This window comes from Geospiza fortis, unplaced genomic scaffold, assembly GCF_000277835.1.
Source record: "Geospiza fortis unplaced genomic scaffold, GeoFor_1.0 scaffold166, whole genome shotgun sequence".
Lineage (NCBI taxonomy): Eukaryota > Metazoa > Chordata > Aves > Passeriformes > Thraupidae > Geospiza > Geospiza fortis.
In genome coordinates, this window is record NW_005054310.1 from 1,458,078 (window position 1) to 1,474,580 (window position 16,503).

The following is a 16,503-nucleotide window of genomic DNA, read 5'->3' on the forward strand; positions in this document are numbered from 1 at the left end:
GGACTTGTTTACGAGGAAGAAGTCTTCTCTTACTTTATGAGAGAGGAAATAAAACTTGCTATGTAGTTTTTAGTGACCTACCAGTTGGGCCAAGCAATCACCCCTGTAAGTCCTCCCCTTGTCATACATCCTTCATCCTGCCATTGTATTGCTGCACTAAGCCTGTTCAGAACTGAGCAGATTTCTCTCTGCATGTTGTACAATGAACTTAGAGGAAGAGAAGATTACAAGACTATACATTACTCTCTCTTGTAACTTTTTTGAGTAGCTTAAAAATATTTGGTATTTTTTTACTTATCTCCTTAGACATTTTGATTGCAGAAATAGCATTAATATATTAGCAGATCAGTAATCCTTATGACAGAATCAGAAAAATTAAATATACACACATAGTCTTACTCTCTTCTCAGAAAACTTAAATTTCTGTTTAAAGGCCTTAAATAGTTTGAAGTAGACTTTTAATTTTTTCCTTCTGTTTTTCAAACAGAATGATTCAACATTTTTGAAATTGTAAGCAGCAACTTTGCCTAGGTAACATCTGGTAAGCTACTTCTTATTTTCACTTACAGCCCTCTCTGTATAATTCCTGGCAGAACATGGAACTTATATCCTACTTCTCATGGGCTTGAACTTAGAAAGATGCCTATCTTGCCACAGGGCAGGAAATGGGATTTATTAATGGTGGGTTTAAGGAGTTTTGTAAGTGCAGTAGAGGATGAAAAGAGAAAAGCCACCAGAATTTTCCTCTTATGTCAGCTTTTTTTGGTTATAAAGATCAAGGAGAAAAAAGTGTTATTACTATGCTACCAAAATAGACTAATCTGATGGACAGAGCACCAAGTGCAAAGTGGGAAATCTAGCTTGACTTTAAAGTTTGCCCTCTGGCGCTGTGTAACTTTGTATAAGTCATTTCCTTTTGCTAGGCTCTCCACTTTGGTTTGTAAAATCACTGCAATGATCCTTCCCTTCCTTTGAAGAAGAAAAAGTCATTACGTTTAAAAAGAGGTCCACTTCCACAAAGCTCAACTACTGTTCTCCTGCGTACATTTATAGATACACTTTTTTCCCTCCAAGACCTCTCATTAGCACATTTTTTTAATATGAACCAACTAATTTATCTCCTATTAAAAAATGAATAAATGTACAATTAATTCTTATGTGGAATTTCTGTGGAAATAGACACATTTATATGGTTTTCAACCCACTTATGTCTGTCCTGCAATTTCTATTGCTGTGGTATTGATATCCCCAACCATCTGTATAACCATTGAGTAAAACAGGGTTGCCTTACTGAGGTAACATCTATGAGGTAGCTCGTTGGTCCTGTAATGATGGCAGGTTCACTCCAGCTGACATTAATACTGTGAGGAGATGTAGCTAAAACAGTCACATTTTCTGGAGGACCATCTGGAGCTGCAGAAAAAAAAAAGTGTTTGTGAATGAATCATGGCCAACAAAGTGCACAAAAAATAACCCAGTATAATTTTAATGGCCGGTAGAGGTTTGAAAATAAAACTTTATCTCACAATTAAGATTACACACTGCTTAAATAACTATAATTTTTCTCTTTTTTTCATATGTAAGTCACACCATGTGATTTAGAAATACATCTTTCATTATAACCACCACTACAATTTTTCTAGGATATGGACTGCCCACGACTTCATTTTAAATTGAGATTATAGGGTTATTTAATTACAAGTTCTTTATAAGTATTTCACATGACACAAGCATAATATATGCAAATATTTATACAAATAGACAAGTATAATATATTTTTATGTCAAATGAATCATTCCAAGAACAAGAAATTGTGAAAAGACATCAAATTCTGCATGCTAGAAAAAAATTCCAGTAGTATCAGAAATTAGAAGTAGAAATAATTTTCTGCATTTCCTTTCAATTTATTCTTAGCATGTTGAGAAAATACAGAAAACCCAAACAAAAGAATTGGTAAGAATTGCAAGAGGGCAAGAATGTTCACATTAAGAAATAAGATTTCCCAAAAATTTCCATTTGTTGAGGTGATATGTGAATTAACCAAATTATTTCTTATTCATGAACAAGAAATTTATGAAATCATGGTAACAACTCAGCAATTCTCAGCAAATGGTATGATTTTTTCATAAAACCCATTTAAATTTCAGGGAAATGAAATTTGGAATAGAATGACAACAGATTTGTAGATAATCACAGAAATTGGCTCCAGGGCGCCTTGCTTTTGGATGCACTACAAAAAAAAAAAAAGACAACTGTGGAAAGTAACACTGGGCAACCTGTTAAAAAACAAAAAATTATTTGTGCATATTTCCAGAACTTGACTTCATGGTGCCTTCTTTTCAATCTACCACAAAAGTATCCATATCATTCAACAATATATTCTAAAAAATTACTAAAGCGATCATACCTATGCTAATCAGAAGATGAAGTCTCTTTTCTCAAACAAGATTAACACATGAATATGTAGTTTGCCACTATTAATCATTAGGTAAGAGGGCTAAATGAGGAAAAAAATTGGAGAGTGTACAAGGCCACTTGGTTCAGGAAGAACACAGGGTGGGAAAAGGAAAAGAATATGGAAAGAAGTATGTGGCTGTTGCAGTTATCTGTGAAAGATTAATGAGGAAAATAATAAAATTTTACACTATGGAGGTGAAAATTTGGCACCATCACTGCAGAATAAAAGAGAAATATTTGGGATTAGGTAAGGTGCTAAAATGAGTTTAGCATGTTGGATACAGGAATTAGATTCCTGTGCTGGGATTAGCAGGAATATACAAGACTTTATAGGCAGGATCAAGTTCAACCACTGGAAGCAGTCCCCAAAAATACTGAAGAGCATGGAACAACGGAATGGAGTGTAACTGCATGAAGTGTGAGTGCACATGAGGGGTGGTAAAAGAGCAGAGTGCTCAGAGAAGGCTGGCTGTCAAGTGGGGAGCTACAAAAGATAAAACAAAATACAAGGGCAACTACAGTCCCTGAAAATTAGAATAAGCACAAATTCTATTTTTCAGGTAATGCATGTCAGGCTTGTTACCAAACAGCCTTTCAGAGTAAACAATGCTTCTAGTAACTGTGGCAATGATATTTATCAGCTTTATTGCAAAAGTAAATTTCTGAAAAACAGTATAAAATTTTATATATATATATATATATAGATATATATATATATAGCTTCTTGGGCCTTAGTTTTCAAACCAACCAAGTTTCCAAAGGCAATTTTCCATTGTTTTTTATAGAACTAATGGACTCTGCAGTTATGCATTAGATGGTGTGAAATAATTTTAAAGCATAATATCATCTACAAATTATACAGTCTGCAGTTCCTTATATGGTTAATTTCCATATGCAGTTTGTACTTGATGTATTTGTAGATATTTGCAAGAAAATTCTGATTGAGTATGCTATATTTAAGTTTCTTGTTCAAAGTACATCTAAATATTAATACGTGGTTTATTTCATTATGCAAGTAAAATATCGTACATTAACCAAATCATACTGAAATGTAGGAACATTTTCTGAAATTACAGGTATAACTGGGGAGAAAATCAGAAAATTAAAGGTATCTGACATGTATTATGTCTTACAAAAAACATCTTTTTTAAATCTGTGTTTGATTCAGTGGATGACTGCCGCATTCTGATTTAGGTTTGTTTGTGAAATGAATCTGGTCAGTATGAAGCCATGATATCACTACCCCCTTTCTCTTATAAATCACAGCAATTTACTCTGGAGAAATGACCTAGTCTTATTCTCTCATTCCCCCATAATCCAATCACTTCCTCTCATAAGCACTTTTCTCCTGGTTTTCACAATAATGCATTTTCTGTAACTAATAACCATCATTTCCTGATTATCATGCTTCTATCCTTGCACAGGAATGTGGGTCTTATGGAGGTCAGGGTCATCTTTCCCATCCATCTGTGTCCTGATGCTAAGGAAGCAGTTAAGTGTGTTAGTTTGAAGATAAGTCTGGATAGCCCATCATTTAGCATAATCTTCAAAAATAAGACTGATTACTCCAGTTTTCTAACAGAAATTCATGCTTGCCAGTTTGGTTAGGATCAGCTCCTTTTTTCCTTTTCCCAGCAAAAATAAAGTGTGTGCTTCAATTATTTAATTTTTAAGCATCTAGGGGGTTTTTTTGTGATTTAAAACAGTTATATCTTATATTAGCCCATAATTATTTTCAAATGTTTACTTTTGAGGAAATGTAACAAACAAAGAGAAACACGTTCTGCCAGGCAAAGCTTTCCGGAAGAAGGAACACATAACAAGATGTGAAATCTCATTACTTTTCATCACACAGAAACATTTCTTTAATAGTACCAAGCAACTGGGTATCAGCAGGGATTGGGAAAGAAGGCGCTGAAAAGAGAAGCATAACCCTCTGCCCCATGCTTGTACGTCCTGGCCTTCATGGGACATTCAAACATCTGGGATTTTCCTTTGTACCTCAGTGTATCCTGGCATTAGAGGACTTGGCAGTTTACCAAAACGCATTGCATTGTGTAACTGTTTGAGATCCAAAATGAGGTCAGTGATCTTACTGTCATTCATTTTCCATCTAACACTGACCCTCCACGATTATTTTTCTCTCAGAAAGCCTAAGTTCAGCCAATCTTATTCTCCTCATAAATGTAATAGTGAAACTTGGGGTAAGTGTAGGGGTGAGGGAACAAAGTTTCCATAGCTATGGAAAACATTTCATGCCCTTTCCTTTACTGTGACACAACACTGTGATCTTCTGTGCTGGTAACTATATAAATCTAAGTTATGATGGAAATATTTAATCTTGTAGAATAGATTTGGCTCTTGGGCAATCAATCAGCTAAGTAGTAATGGTGCTATCACACTACTTTATGAGACAGTAAGACAATTCCTGTGAGATTAATCTGCAAGACGGAAGGCTGAACAGTTTATCTGTGTGATGTGAGAACTGGGCTGCATTAGCAATCCATAGTATTTTCACAGAGTAATTCTATAACCACTCTCAGTACAGAACACTGACATTATTTTTTGTTTGAGACTTGCAAATAAGTTAGAGAATCTTGAAAATAATTCCTATAGCCTTACATTTTTTCTTCATAATGAACAACTGAAATAAACAGCTAAGATCCTCACCTTACACCCTGGATAGTCAGACTTATTAGGTATTTCTGCTTTAGCACAACCATCAGGTCCTCAGTAAAAAACATTTAGGAATTATTTTATGTAATTTTTGCTGCTCTTGAGGTTTCTTCTCTTTATATTCTGGGAAATTAGTCTAACAGTTTTCACCTTATATGCTCCTCCTGAATATGATAATAAATAACTTCCTGAATATAATACTTGAATATTTTCTTTAGGCTTTAGAGAATACCTGAATATCTTCTTTGTGTTTTAGAAAAATACAAATATCTGAGAACACAATGAATTATGAAGAAAAAATCCTTTAACTATTATTTCACAACAAAAGTAACTTTACCTTTGGTAGAAACAATGTCTTACAGTGGCACTCCTTGAAAATCAAGTGAAACAGCGCCTAACTTCTGCCCTCAAATGTGCAAACACAACTCCCATTGATTTTATGGGCTAAGTACTCAGGGTATTTTACATAGCAGCTAAGCACTCTTAAGCCCTAACAGACCATGTATATTGGCTGTGTATCAGCGGGCTAATCCAGAGGATGCTTGGCCCTGTTCATGAGGGAAAGGAGAGGGAGATCAACACCTGTTTTCTGCGTACACGTTACAAGGCTGCCCAGAGTGCCGAATCTGCTTGGTGCATTCTGAATTGCTCTTTCCTGATATAGGCTGTAGCCTTTGCAAAAGAAAGAGCAGAACTGAGGGGATTTTTAACAGCAATTCTAAAAACTAGGCTATGAAAAGTATGAGGTACATAGAAACCTGACCTTGCTAAAAATCAGCTAGTGCTCACAGAGGCTCCTAGCATTGCTGAAGCACGACAGAGCTGCCCGCTGGCTACCCAGATGTGTCATGTCACCTTTGTCTTCTTTTTCCTCCTCAGCTGATTGCCATTACCCCAGGACAAAGACCAGTGCCCAGACATGACATTTGGAATAGTGCCATGCTGCCTTGACTCCACAGCGGTGTGTTTTATAGGCAGCTTATCTCCTGATGTGTCACCAGTCTAACTCACAGGAAATTCATTGCTGCCTACTTCCATCACCACAGATACAGGCCAGCAGCCCCAGACACTGGGCTGGAAGAACTGGTGGAACTTTTATACTTTCTACCCCACCACTTGTAAACTATCTAATAGAACACACAGAGGACCTGCTGCTGAGAATGACACTGAGTTGGCATGGGACTGGATAGGAAACTAGCTCTCTCTTAAACCAAATCATCACTCTCTGAAGAAGAAATCATAAAAAGCATCCTAACTGTATGCAATTATATGTGTTTTCATTATCTGCTTCCCCTTCCAGTTTAACTCCCTAACTTTTTTTTTAACTCCGCAACAATTTTTTTTAAAGTATTTGCATATGTCAGCAGCTGAGTTCTATCATTTTAATAGTAAGAAATCTCCCCAGAGCTGCTGGCTCAAGAGTTGCTTAAGTTGTGCAGAACTTCCATTATCTATTTTCTGCTCCGTTTGGGTTTTTTGGGTTTTTTCTTTCCCTTAATTTAAAATGTTGCACTGATTTATAGGCAGAGCTTCCCCATGAGTCACTGGACAAAGAAAGTAAGTGCACATGAAAATGACTCTGCAGCTGATTCCAGCACTTCTCAATCCCAAGGACTACTTCTGAGCTTTATAAAAAAGTCAGGCTGTTACGATGTTTACTATCACAGTGTCCACACATCACATGAGTATAAAAACCTGAGTGGGACAAGCTAAATATCTGGACCACTGAGTAGTCCTTGGTACACAGCTCTTTAAGCAACTGGTAGCTATATTATTATTATATTATTACTATTATTACTATTATTATTATTATTATTACTACTACTTTGAAAGGGGAAATTACTAAAAGAGATGTGATTAAGTCAGGCAATCTGTGGTGATTCTCAGTCGTTCTACAGAGGCCAGATCTAAGATATTGTCTGTCCTAGGATGGCTGCAAACTGGTAGGGAAGATCATATATTCCCATGACAACTGCCTAAATAATTTATGTTTCATGTCCCCTTCTCTCAAATATTTTGTGCTGACTTATTTATGACAACTACCTCTTCACTTACTTGGAAACTTAAATCCTCAGCTGAGGCATGAGAGTTCTATTATGTGTCATGGCAATCCTGTACATGTTTCATGGCTACTCTGATTAGTAAACTCGGTAGGTGGATATGGTTTTGGATAGAAATCTTAATCCCTCTGAAACTATTGCTTCAATTCCATTGCACACAACAGGATTTCAGGATTTCAGGAAATTTTTGCAACTTTTTTTAGTCAAAGAATTTAAAAAATACTTTTACATTGGCACACCCCACAGGTGAATTTGTATTGAAAATGGCATATCAACTCATACCAGCAAAAATTCAGACTTACCAAGTCTACACGTGTAGTACAGCTGAGGATTGAAATACTGTTGGGTAAGTAGTAAATATAAAAGAGTACACAAAATACATTGAAGTATCAGTCAGTATTAGGTATGTACACCTACCACACAATTTATATTATATATATATATATATATATATAGTAGGTCAAGAGTTGCTATAAATCCTTATTGACTTTACCAATATTGTAGGTCTATGAAGAAATAACTTCAACAACAGTTCTTGTTATTTAAATGAACATCACATTGTTATAGCATTATGAAACATGGCAGACATCCTTACTTACAGCCAGGAAGGGTTTGAGTTGAAATCCAAGGTGAAGAACTGCCATAACCAACATTTGTACTGGCAGCAACAGCAAATCTGTACCATCTGTATTTTTTCAGTTCATACACTGTGTCTTCTACCCAGTCATCCATGACATTTTCATATAAATACTGATGCATCTCATATTCAATACATTCCATAGCCTCCCAGTCACTGCAGTGGATGGATTGTAGCTGGGTGGTAATCTTGTAGTTTTGAAAGTAGCCAAGGATAGATTTTGGTGATCTCCAATGCAAGGTCACACTTGTTGATTGCACATTGGAAAAAACAATATCCCTGGGAGCACTAGGAACTACAAATTAAAACACTTGTAAGATACCTTAATTTGAACGAAAAGTGGTTGCAACTATACGACTTTTATCCATTGTTGAAAACATATTTTAATAAACATATCTAAAGACCAAGATTCAAACTAATATGTTTAATAAGCAATATTTCCAATGGCATGAATCACAGTGTACATATTTAGGTAGCATACATTTACTATAGCTTTGAAATAAAGAAAAAAATTCTTGCAGGCATGGGATGTAGGACCAGTTTAGAGAGATGTGACATTTCTATTGCTACTTTTGGGTCACTGTTTCAACTAATGGAGGGAACATTACACAAAGTTATTTTTCTATGCTACCCATAACATCTTTTACTGTAGGTTCTAACTGGGGTTCTTCAGTCCTCATTAGAAATACTCATGTATCTCCTTCTATCTTGCTGGTACATGAAATCCTCACACAACACATCCAGGTAAGTTTTGTAAATCTCCTGTTACACCTTCTGAATGAAAAGTATCAATACATGCAATATATTTGTCTGGCATTATAGCAGTGCTTTACAAGAACATTAAGAGAAAGAGCCGAATAAAAGATAAAAAATAAAGTTCCCACAAACTTTGCTTCCACTTATTTATATGAAGTTATATTCACATCCATGAGACAGAAGCGGTGCTTATATGTACATACATATGCACGTACACACATTTACCCTGTCTATATTGAGTCAGCAGTGTACTCCCAGATTTCACAGACCAGTTGAACATATGGTTTTGTGCTATATCACATAGTCATAGGGAAAGCTAATATTATCTCTAAGACTCTGTAAGATAATACTAATACTCTCTATGGCAAAAAACTGTGCAGAAAAATCAGCTCAGAAATCATTGTGTGCACATAGCTTTAAAGAGTGCTTTAGAGTCTTTGGGGGAAGAGGTATCACTGGTAAAAGAAAAACACATGATACATCCTCAAACTGAAACTGAAGAAATCCCAAGGCTTACATAAAGAGGAAAAGGATCCCAGACCAACGTTACTGGGGAAGAAAGAGAGAACACTCCTTTTTCTTTTCTTTCAGCCCTATGGGAATATCTGATGTTTGCTTTTGTCTGCAACAATTTGTTTATTAAAATTATCACAATATAATAAGATAAAACTTCTCCACTAAATATGGATATTTAACAAGAAATATAAATTCTGAATCAGACAAAGCTGTGTTGATGAAAAGGCTGAGAAATTAAAATCCTTTCAAATGAACCCAAAGCAGGAGTCTGCAGGAGAGAGAGTAGGCAGAGAACCACAGGCCATCTCTTGTTCTTCCACTGAGCTCTCATGCTCAAGTACCCAACCCCCCAACATGCAACAGCCCCATAGGCCCCCATCTTGCTACAGTCTAACCAGACACAGAATGAAAACAAACTATATTAAAAAAATCTTTGCTAAAGACAACTTCCATCATTATACTCCAGGCTATCAAAATTGAAGTTCTTTTTCTCTGCTGCTATTAGCATGAACATAAGTACAGAAAGCAGTAAAAAATATCAAAACATGCAGTACCATTCTTGCTTGCTCAGATTTCGGGATGTAATAGTTAATTTGCCCCCTTTCAAAAAAATAACTGCAATATTGTCATAAAAACTATATAAGCTGTATTAGCTATTTTTGTAAATTACAAGAAATGTCCTAGTTCGACTACTACTATATGGAAAATAAAGGCAGAGAAATACTACATGGTTAGTAGAAAATACCTGTATTTTTCTTCCATAAATCTTCTATTCTGTTGTAATGTAACCTGTTAATATCTGTTAAGATACTGCAAAAATTTAACTTCTTGCACACTCAAATATGATAATGATAAAATGTGGGATAGAATCGAAAACTAACTATTGGGCTATATTCCAACCCAGATACTAGGGTTTGTCATAAAGCAGATAGTAACTGGTTAGTTGCTGGGTGTTAGAAGGAAGGTGGAAATATATACTTTCACTTGCTGAAATGTGCAGCTGGTTAAGCCCTGGCTGGCACAACTGCAGTCTCTGCACCTAAAACAAGGCAGGTTAAAGAGGTTGGTCACAGACAAAGGAAGAGCAATGCCTAGACACCATGGTGACTTTTTCTTCTTAAGGAGAGTACCTGGTTCTCTTATTTTCAACATGCAGGATGACATAAAAAATAACCAAGTGTTAGCAATTTTGCAGTAAAGAAGGAAAAGACGCTTGGCTTTGACAGAACTACAAATTGTATCAGGCAAAATGGTGGTGGCTTTGATTTGTGGGCTCTCTGGCAGACTAACAAAATTCTAATAAATCCAGGCTCTATGTGCCTTCCTTGTATTTGGAAAAGAGACAAACTCACTGAAAGTGGGGGAAGAATGGAGGGTGGAGAAATGATGTTTCTCTTTCTATCTGTCCTTTTTCCCACTGACTGCTGAGGATGCCCATACACATTATCGTCACAAGGCTGAAGGGAACACCTGGGATTATCCCAGTAAGTAACACTACATGAAAACCACCATTTTAAAAGATAAACTTGCAGGTATCCTGATAGTAGACAATCAGACAAGCATTTCTTCTTTGACACAAAAGCTTGGACAACTATTTTATGTTGTCTTTTTTCCAGTTTATGAAGACCTATATAAACAAAATATTTGTAACCTAAAAATCAAGAGACAGTCAGCAGAATTCACAGTAAAATTTTCTCTGTCATTCTCTAGAAAGACCTTTAAAATGGAATCAGAGCCTTAAACGTTAGTCAGTTTAAAATCAAGCTAATTTTGTCTCCTTCCTTACCTAGGCAAATCAAACATAAATGTAATCACTCATTGGAACAAATGAAAAGATATGACCTGAAACTGGAGCAGATCAAAGAGCTTTGGTCCTAGGGCCCCAGTGAAGAGCAGTGACACCCAGTGGCACAGCATCTCTTGAATTTGGTGATTGTGTTCAGAGACAATTTCAAGACAGCTATGCTATTGGGTTACAGATACAAAGAGGATTACAATTACTCTAGCATGGAGAATCAGATTTCCATTCCTCAAGAATGACTAAAATTCCCCCAACTTTTTCTCTCCACAGATGGTACTGATTTGAACAAATCATTCCATGCTTCCTAGAGTAATCATGCAGCTTGTCTAAATTTTCTAAACATGACTTAACTATGATGAAGTGATCACTGTTCACACTAAAAATTATGGAATCCAGAAACTGCATATTTTTCAATTATTATTTCAGGTTACATTGGAACTGTATAAAAACTTATTATCGATTCTTATACACTGACAATTTGATATGTACCTAATGGGAATTGTATTATTAATCCAAATTTCCAGAAAGGTGCACTGAAAGAAAGGGCATGAAAAAGGTTATGACTGTGGTATTGCAAGAAACTAATTGCTGAGGACGGTTCTCTGATTGGCTAGTGGAAATTCTCATCCTAATCCCAAGTTTAAATTTCCCAAGAATCATACATAGGATCCCTTAAGTCTCATCACATATCTCACAGTCTTTCCCTATTGTATTATGTTTGCTATAATTCAGCTATCTCTGGGAGTAGGGAGTTTTTCTAAGTCTGAAACATTTGGTGCAATGTACTCCACCTAATTTCCCATTTAATAGCTTCTAATTCAGCTCTTGAAAGCCAGCCAGGGAGCTGGCAGAGAGGCTAACCATGAAATGCTGGTGAATTCAGTTTTTGGAATGGAAGAGGAATGAGGTATTTTCAGATTCATCTCCCATTGTTCATATGATGCCTAAATTTCAATGAAAAATAACTGAAATCAGATCCGCATGGGATTTTAAGCTCCTAAAACCTATTTACATGCCTGAGCTCTCACTGAAGTTGACAGAAAGTTAAACACCTAAATAGAAGTTAGTTTGGCAGATCTCAGCCCTATGCTCGTCTGGCTACAATGCTAATCAGTCCTTCCAAAGCTGGTGGACTGCTCTGGAGTAAGTTTTTATTTGATAACATAAATAAAAGGAAATTCTTGGTAGAAAAAGCACTAGTACTTGTGGAAAGGCTCATATCAAGTTGAAATTGGCCAGCAGAACTGGTTTAAACTAACAAAAAAACACTTGGTAGAAAACACCTTATTCACAATGCAAAGATAACCTGAGGGCAGCAAAGGACACATACACAAATCTACTGAGAAAAGAGAGGTTATGACTTTCTGTAGAGACTTTTGTGGAAAGCAACAACTACAGCTGCACAGGCCGTGAACAGAAGACAGTAATATGATATGGCATAGTTCCTAACAAAGTTAATAAAAAAAAAGCCTGCCTACAGAACAGCTGCTTGTAGCTGGAGTTTGGATGAAAAGGACTGCGGCAGCCTGGAAGTCTGTTGGGTGGTATTAAGAGCGTCAATAGGAGGAAAGCGAAGAACAAAGGAGAACCGACAACAGTGGGCACACACCAAAAAAAGTCTTCAGAAAATAGAAATAACTGAAAAGAAATATTCTGTATTGACTATCTCTATTAAATTTTGAAAGTTTAGTTACACAAATGAGTTCCATGGGTTAAGCTGATAACCCTAATCATACCAAATACTAATCAGGTATAGAATGCTAACTTCAGGAGGATTCATCATGATACAAAGTCCTGCTTAGTATAAATATCATGAATAGGACTCAAATTATTTTGCTAAAATGGGACTCAAATTATTTTACATAAAAAATGTAAAAAACTGTAGGCTATTTTTCCCATGATTTGGGACTGACATTATCAGACATGCTTCAAAGGAAATTGCACAGTTGAGAGCATGTCTTAAAAGAGCCTCTGTGGACCATGTTTCTCAGTCCTTAGCACATTAGAAAACTCAGTGTCCAGCTGTGGGATCTAAGTACTGAAAAATAAAATCATGCAAATCTAGAGAGAAATGCACTTCTTTAAGCTAAAAAGAGTAGTGAAAAGCTGCCTGTACTCAAGTCTAAATGTTCAGCTTTCCATTAAACTAAAACATTGTCTGCTGTTCAGTAAACATTTGTATTTGACCTGTAGATGCTATCCATGTCAGCTTTGTACATATGTCACCACCATTTCTTATATAGTAATGCAGAGTTGAGCTAGTCCTTACATAAAAAGACAAAAATTCCTTTATCGTATGCTATATGAATCATCTAAATTATCAACTTTCTTATCACACCAGTACAATTTCATTGTACCAAGTGATACTGCATTTTTCTAGTGAAGATTTCCCATCAGCCTCAAAGCCATCAACTTAAATTTGGACCAGACAAATAATCATAAGATGTAAAGAAGTCCAAATTACATAAAGAAAATTACATCTGGAAAAAAATTCGTCATCTTGGAAAGAAATGTTTCAAAGATTCTTATTCCTAAATTCACTCTGAAATTTTTGGATGATTTTACTTTAATACAATTTTAAAGTGTGAACTTGCAGCAGCGATTGAACATGTGAAACACACAGCCCTTTTCTGCAATAGTGACAAGGGACACTGAAGCTCTGCCATTTCCAATTCAGTGGCTCTTCAGCAGGCTGATTCCTCAGGATAACCAGGGCAAAACATCCACGCTGCACATCCTACTTACAGCTTTAAGAACCACTTGAGGGCATGGGTTTAAATATTCTTCCAGTGCATCATGGTCATCTGTCATTTTCTTCACTACTTAATGAGGAAAATCATGTAACACCAGCTCAGAGCTGTCATGAACTGCCAGATCCTGAGAAAAGGATTTATGATGACGGAAACAGCATTTCCTTGGATGTGAAGATGGCGTTAAACTCTTGCTATGCTTTGTGCTTCTCAAAGGTCTTGATTAAAAAAGCCCACATTTTCCAGTGGGAACCGGCATTCTGGAGATACAAATCCAGAACCTTTAGAGTGCAGAGAGTAACGACATTTTGTGCACATATAACAAAAGATGATGCTAATTTGCCACCTCCACACCAAAAGACCTGAGAAACTTTCCCATCACCAATTCCTTTAGGTACTACTCTTCTTTATTCAGAAGGTATACTTCTGTGTAAAGCCATAAGTTAATGGCCTGGAAAATGAAGCCCAGTTTAAATGAAAAAATGCTTCTTGGGCAAATTCCTAGCCATATTTCTTTTAAATGCAAGTCATCATGAATGCATCTCTGTTTAGCAGAAAACAAATGGTAACGACTGTCACTGGAGTACAGTGAGGGCCTCAACCTCTTCTTAGACTGTGTTCAGGTATAATATCAGGTATGACTAGCAGCAAGGGGGAGAAGTGGGGAAATTACTCTCTGTGTCTTAATACTGCAATCAATATGATTAACATTCTCAGAAAACACTGAAAAGTCTATAAAGAAAAATCTAAATGAAAAAAATTTAAAGCAGAAGCAGTTTTCTTTTTATTATTCAAGCTTTGGATACCCCCAGGTGCTTTTTTAATTGTTCTATTTTTATTGTAAACTGAATGACTGTTACACTTGTCCCAGATTTGTGAGTTAACTGAATATTCACAGCTTTAGTGTGCTTTTTCAAGAAGTTTCCTACTGTTTTATGGCTGTCTCTTGCTTCTAAAAATTCTTTCAACCTTAATGAAATTTCATTTTAGTAAGTGCATTATCTTGAAAATAATCCAAGGATATATATTCAGTCATAAAATCCTAACTCATTTATGCATGTGTACATATACTATATTATCTTTCATATCCCTTATAATGTATTTAATCACAAACTAATACTACCACTACAAAGCTGAGAGCTTTTATAACATACTGCAACCTGGCAGAGGTGGTTTACCATGACAGTGGAGCTAGATTAGACAAAAAACACTACTAATCTCCTCATAAATTTAAGTTTCATGATTGATGTTTAATTTTACCCAGTTATGAACAAATTTACCTCAAAAAAGGCAAACATTCTTGCCAAGAATTTAAAGGTCAAATGCTATGCAGTGAGACACTGAGCCAAATTCAATTTCACTTTATGTCAGAAATAAATGCATTGTCAGTGACTCAGTGCTGGCTACATATTCTGTGACTAATCTTAGACCACCATAAATAAGAAGCTGACAACAGCTATAAAACTGTTTCCATTCCCATCCATGAATCTCCAATTCCTAGTATCCAGTCACTACAAAACAATTCATGCAAACACACAGCTAAGGAAATGTCCTAATAATAACTAGTTTGTTGTAAATATGACTAAGCAACAATGAAGCAAGAAAGGATAAGTGCAGAGTTTGTGGCAAAAAGTACATGTGTTGTAGTATAAATCCTTCACTTAGGAAAACTCCCAGTGATAAGACACATGAAACAAATGTTACAAAATAAAGACTGGGGTTTTTTTTTCCCTGCTAGCACAACTCCTTATAACATGGACTATAAGACACTACCAGTCTCTCCCTAAAGCCCAGGCTCAATCCACAGCTTTCTCAGTCTTTCCTCAAGCACTAATCAATATCCACTCCCAAATTTCTCAGAAATCCCAACAATTAACTTTCTCAGGTGTCAGGCTTCTTTATCACTGCTAGAAGCCTTTCCCCCATCCTCCAAGATCCAAGGAAGTCTCCTGTTCTCCTCTGTTACCAGAGGGTAGCATCCCTCCTAGGCAGCTATCTCCAAGTCTGAACTCCATGCGCAGGTTCAGTCTTGCTCTGGCTCTGAGGGTTGGCTGCTCAGCAGCCATGGTGTAAAAGAAAGCTTTGAGTGTTCTGACTGCATTTGAGAAATGTCCAGAAATGCAGGAACACGTTTCTAACATTGAGCACAGCAGCTCAGCTCACTACATTATTTCCAGACAACACTGTAAAATGTTGTGTAAGGGTATGCTGGTGTCTACTACTTAAACAATGCCTTTGCCTTTTCAAAATTGGATTTTGAGCCCTGCTGATGAACAGAAGCTTCTGAGCAAACAAGAGGACAGATGAACCAGGCATAAATTGCCAAGGTTCTGGAAAGAACGAGACTATCAGGGATCACAAACTGGCAGAATTTGTAGGGGAGCTGTTGACAAGGAAGCCAATTTAGGCAGAAAATATTAATCAGAAAAGTGTATGAATGTGCCACATCATAGTTCAAATAACAGATGCGGCCAGGCTTTAGTGGGATAGACTGTATCATGAGGAGGGGCAGTCATCAAAGTACAACCCTGGCTATTTTCACAATGATGGCCAAAATATGCCAGCCAGAGGCTTGTCCTCATTTGGAACTCATCCATTTGATCTGGAACCATAGCAGCAGTAGTTCAGCTGACAACACAGACGTGGTCTAGATTCATTCAGACATGCACATTCACAAGTTAATTTTAAGAAATTTGGAAATCAAAGCTCATAATGGGAGACCAAGGCTTTGCGGACAGGAGGGATCCAGTGCAGGTGCATGACACTCAGGAAGTAGCAACAGGGAATCTAAGAGTAAGGGTAAGTCTGAGCTCCCCCAAGTTCGATGTCTGACTCAAGTCTGCACAGCTG

At 36.5% G+C, this 16,503-nt stretch overlaps 1 protein-coding gene across 1 annotated transcript in view; it reads right to left on the minus strand.

Moving 5' to 3' along the window:
* The window catches only part of PTPRQ (protein tyrosine phosphatase receptor type Q), a 99,796-nt gene that overhangs the window by 40,243 nt on the left and 43,050 nt on the right, over positions 1-16,503 (minus strand). Inside the window, exons 26-27 of the mRNA XM_005419270.2 lie at positions 7,793-8,125; positions 1,292-1,413 (exon numbers count right to left, since the gene is read on the minus strand). Coding sequence (XP_005419327.1) covers positions 1,292-1,413; positions 7,793-8,125 — 455 coding nt within the window. The remainder of the gene's footprint in view (positions 1-1,291; positions 1,414-7,792; positions 8,126-16,503) is intronic.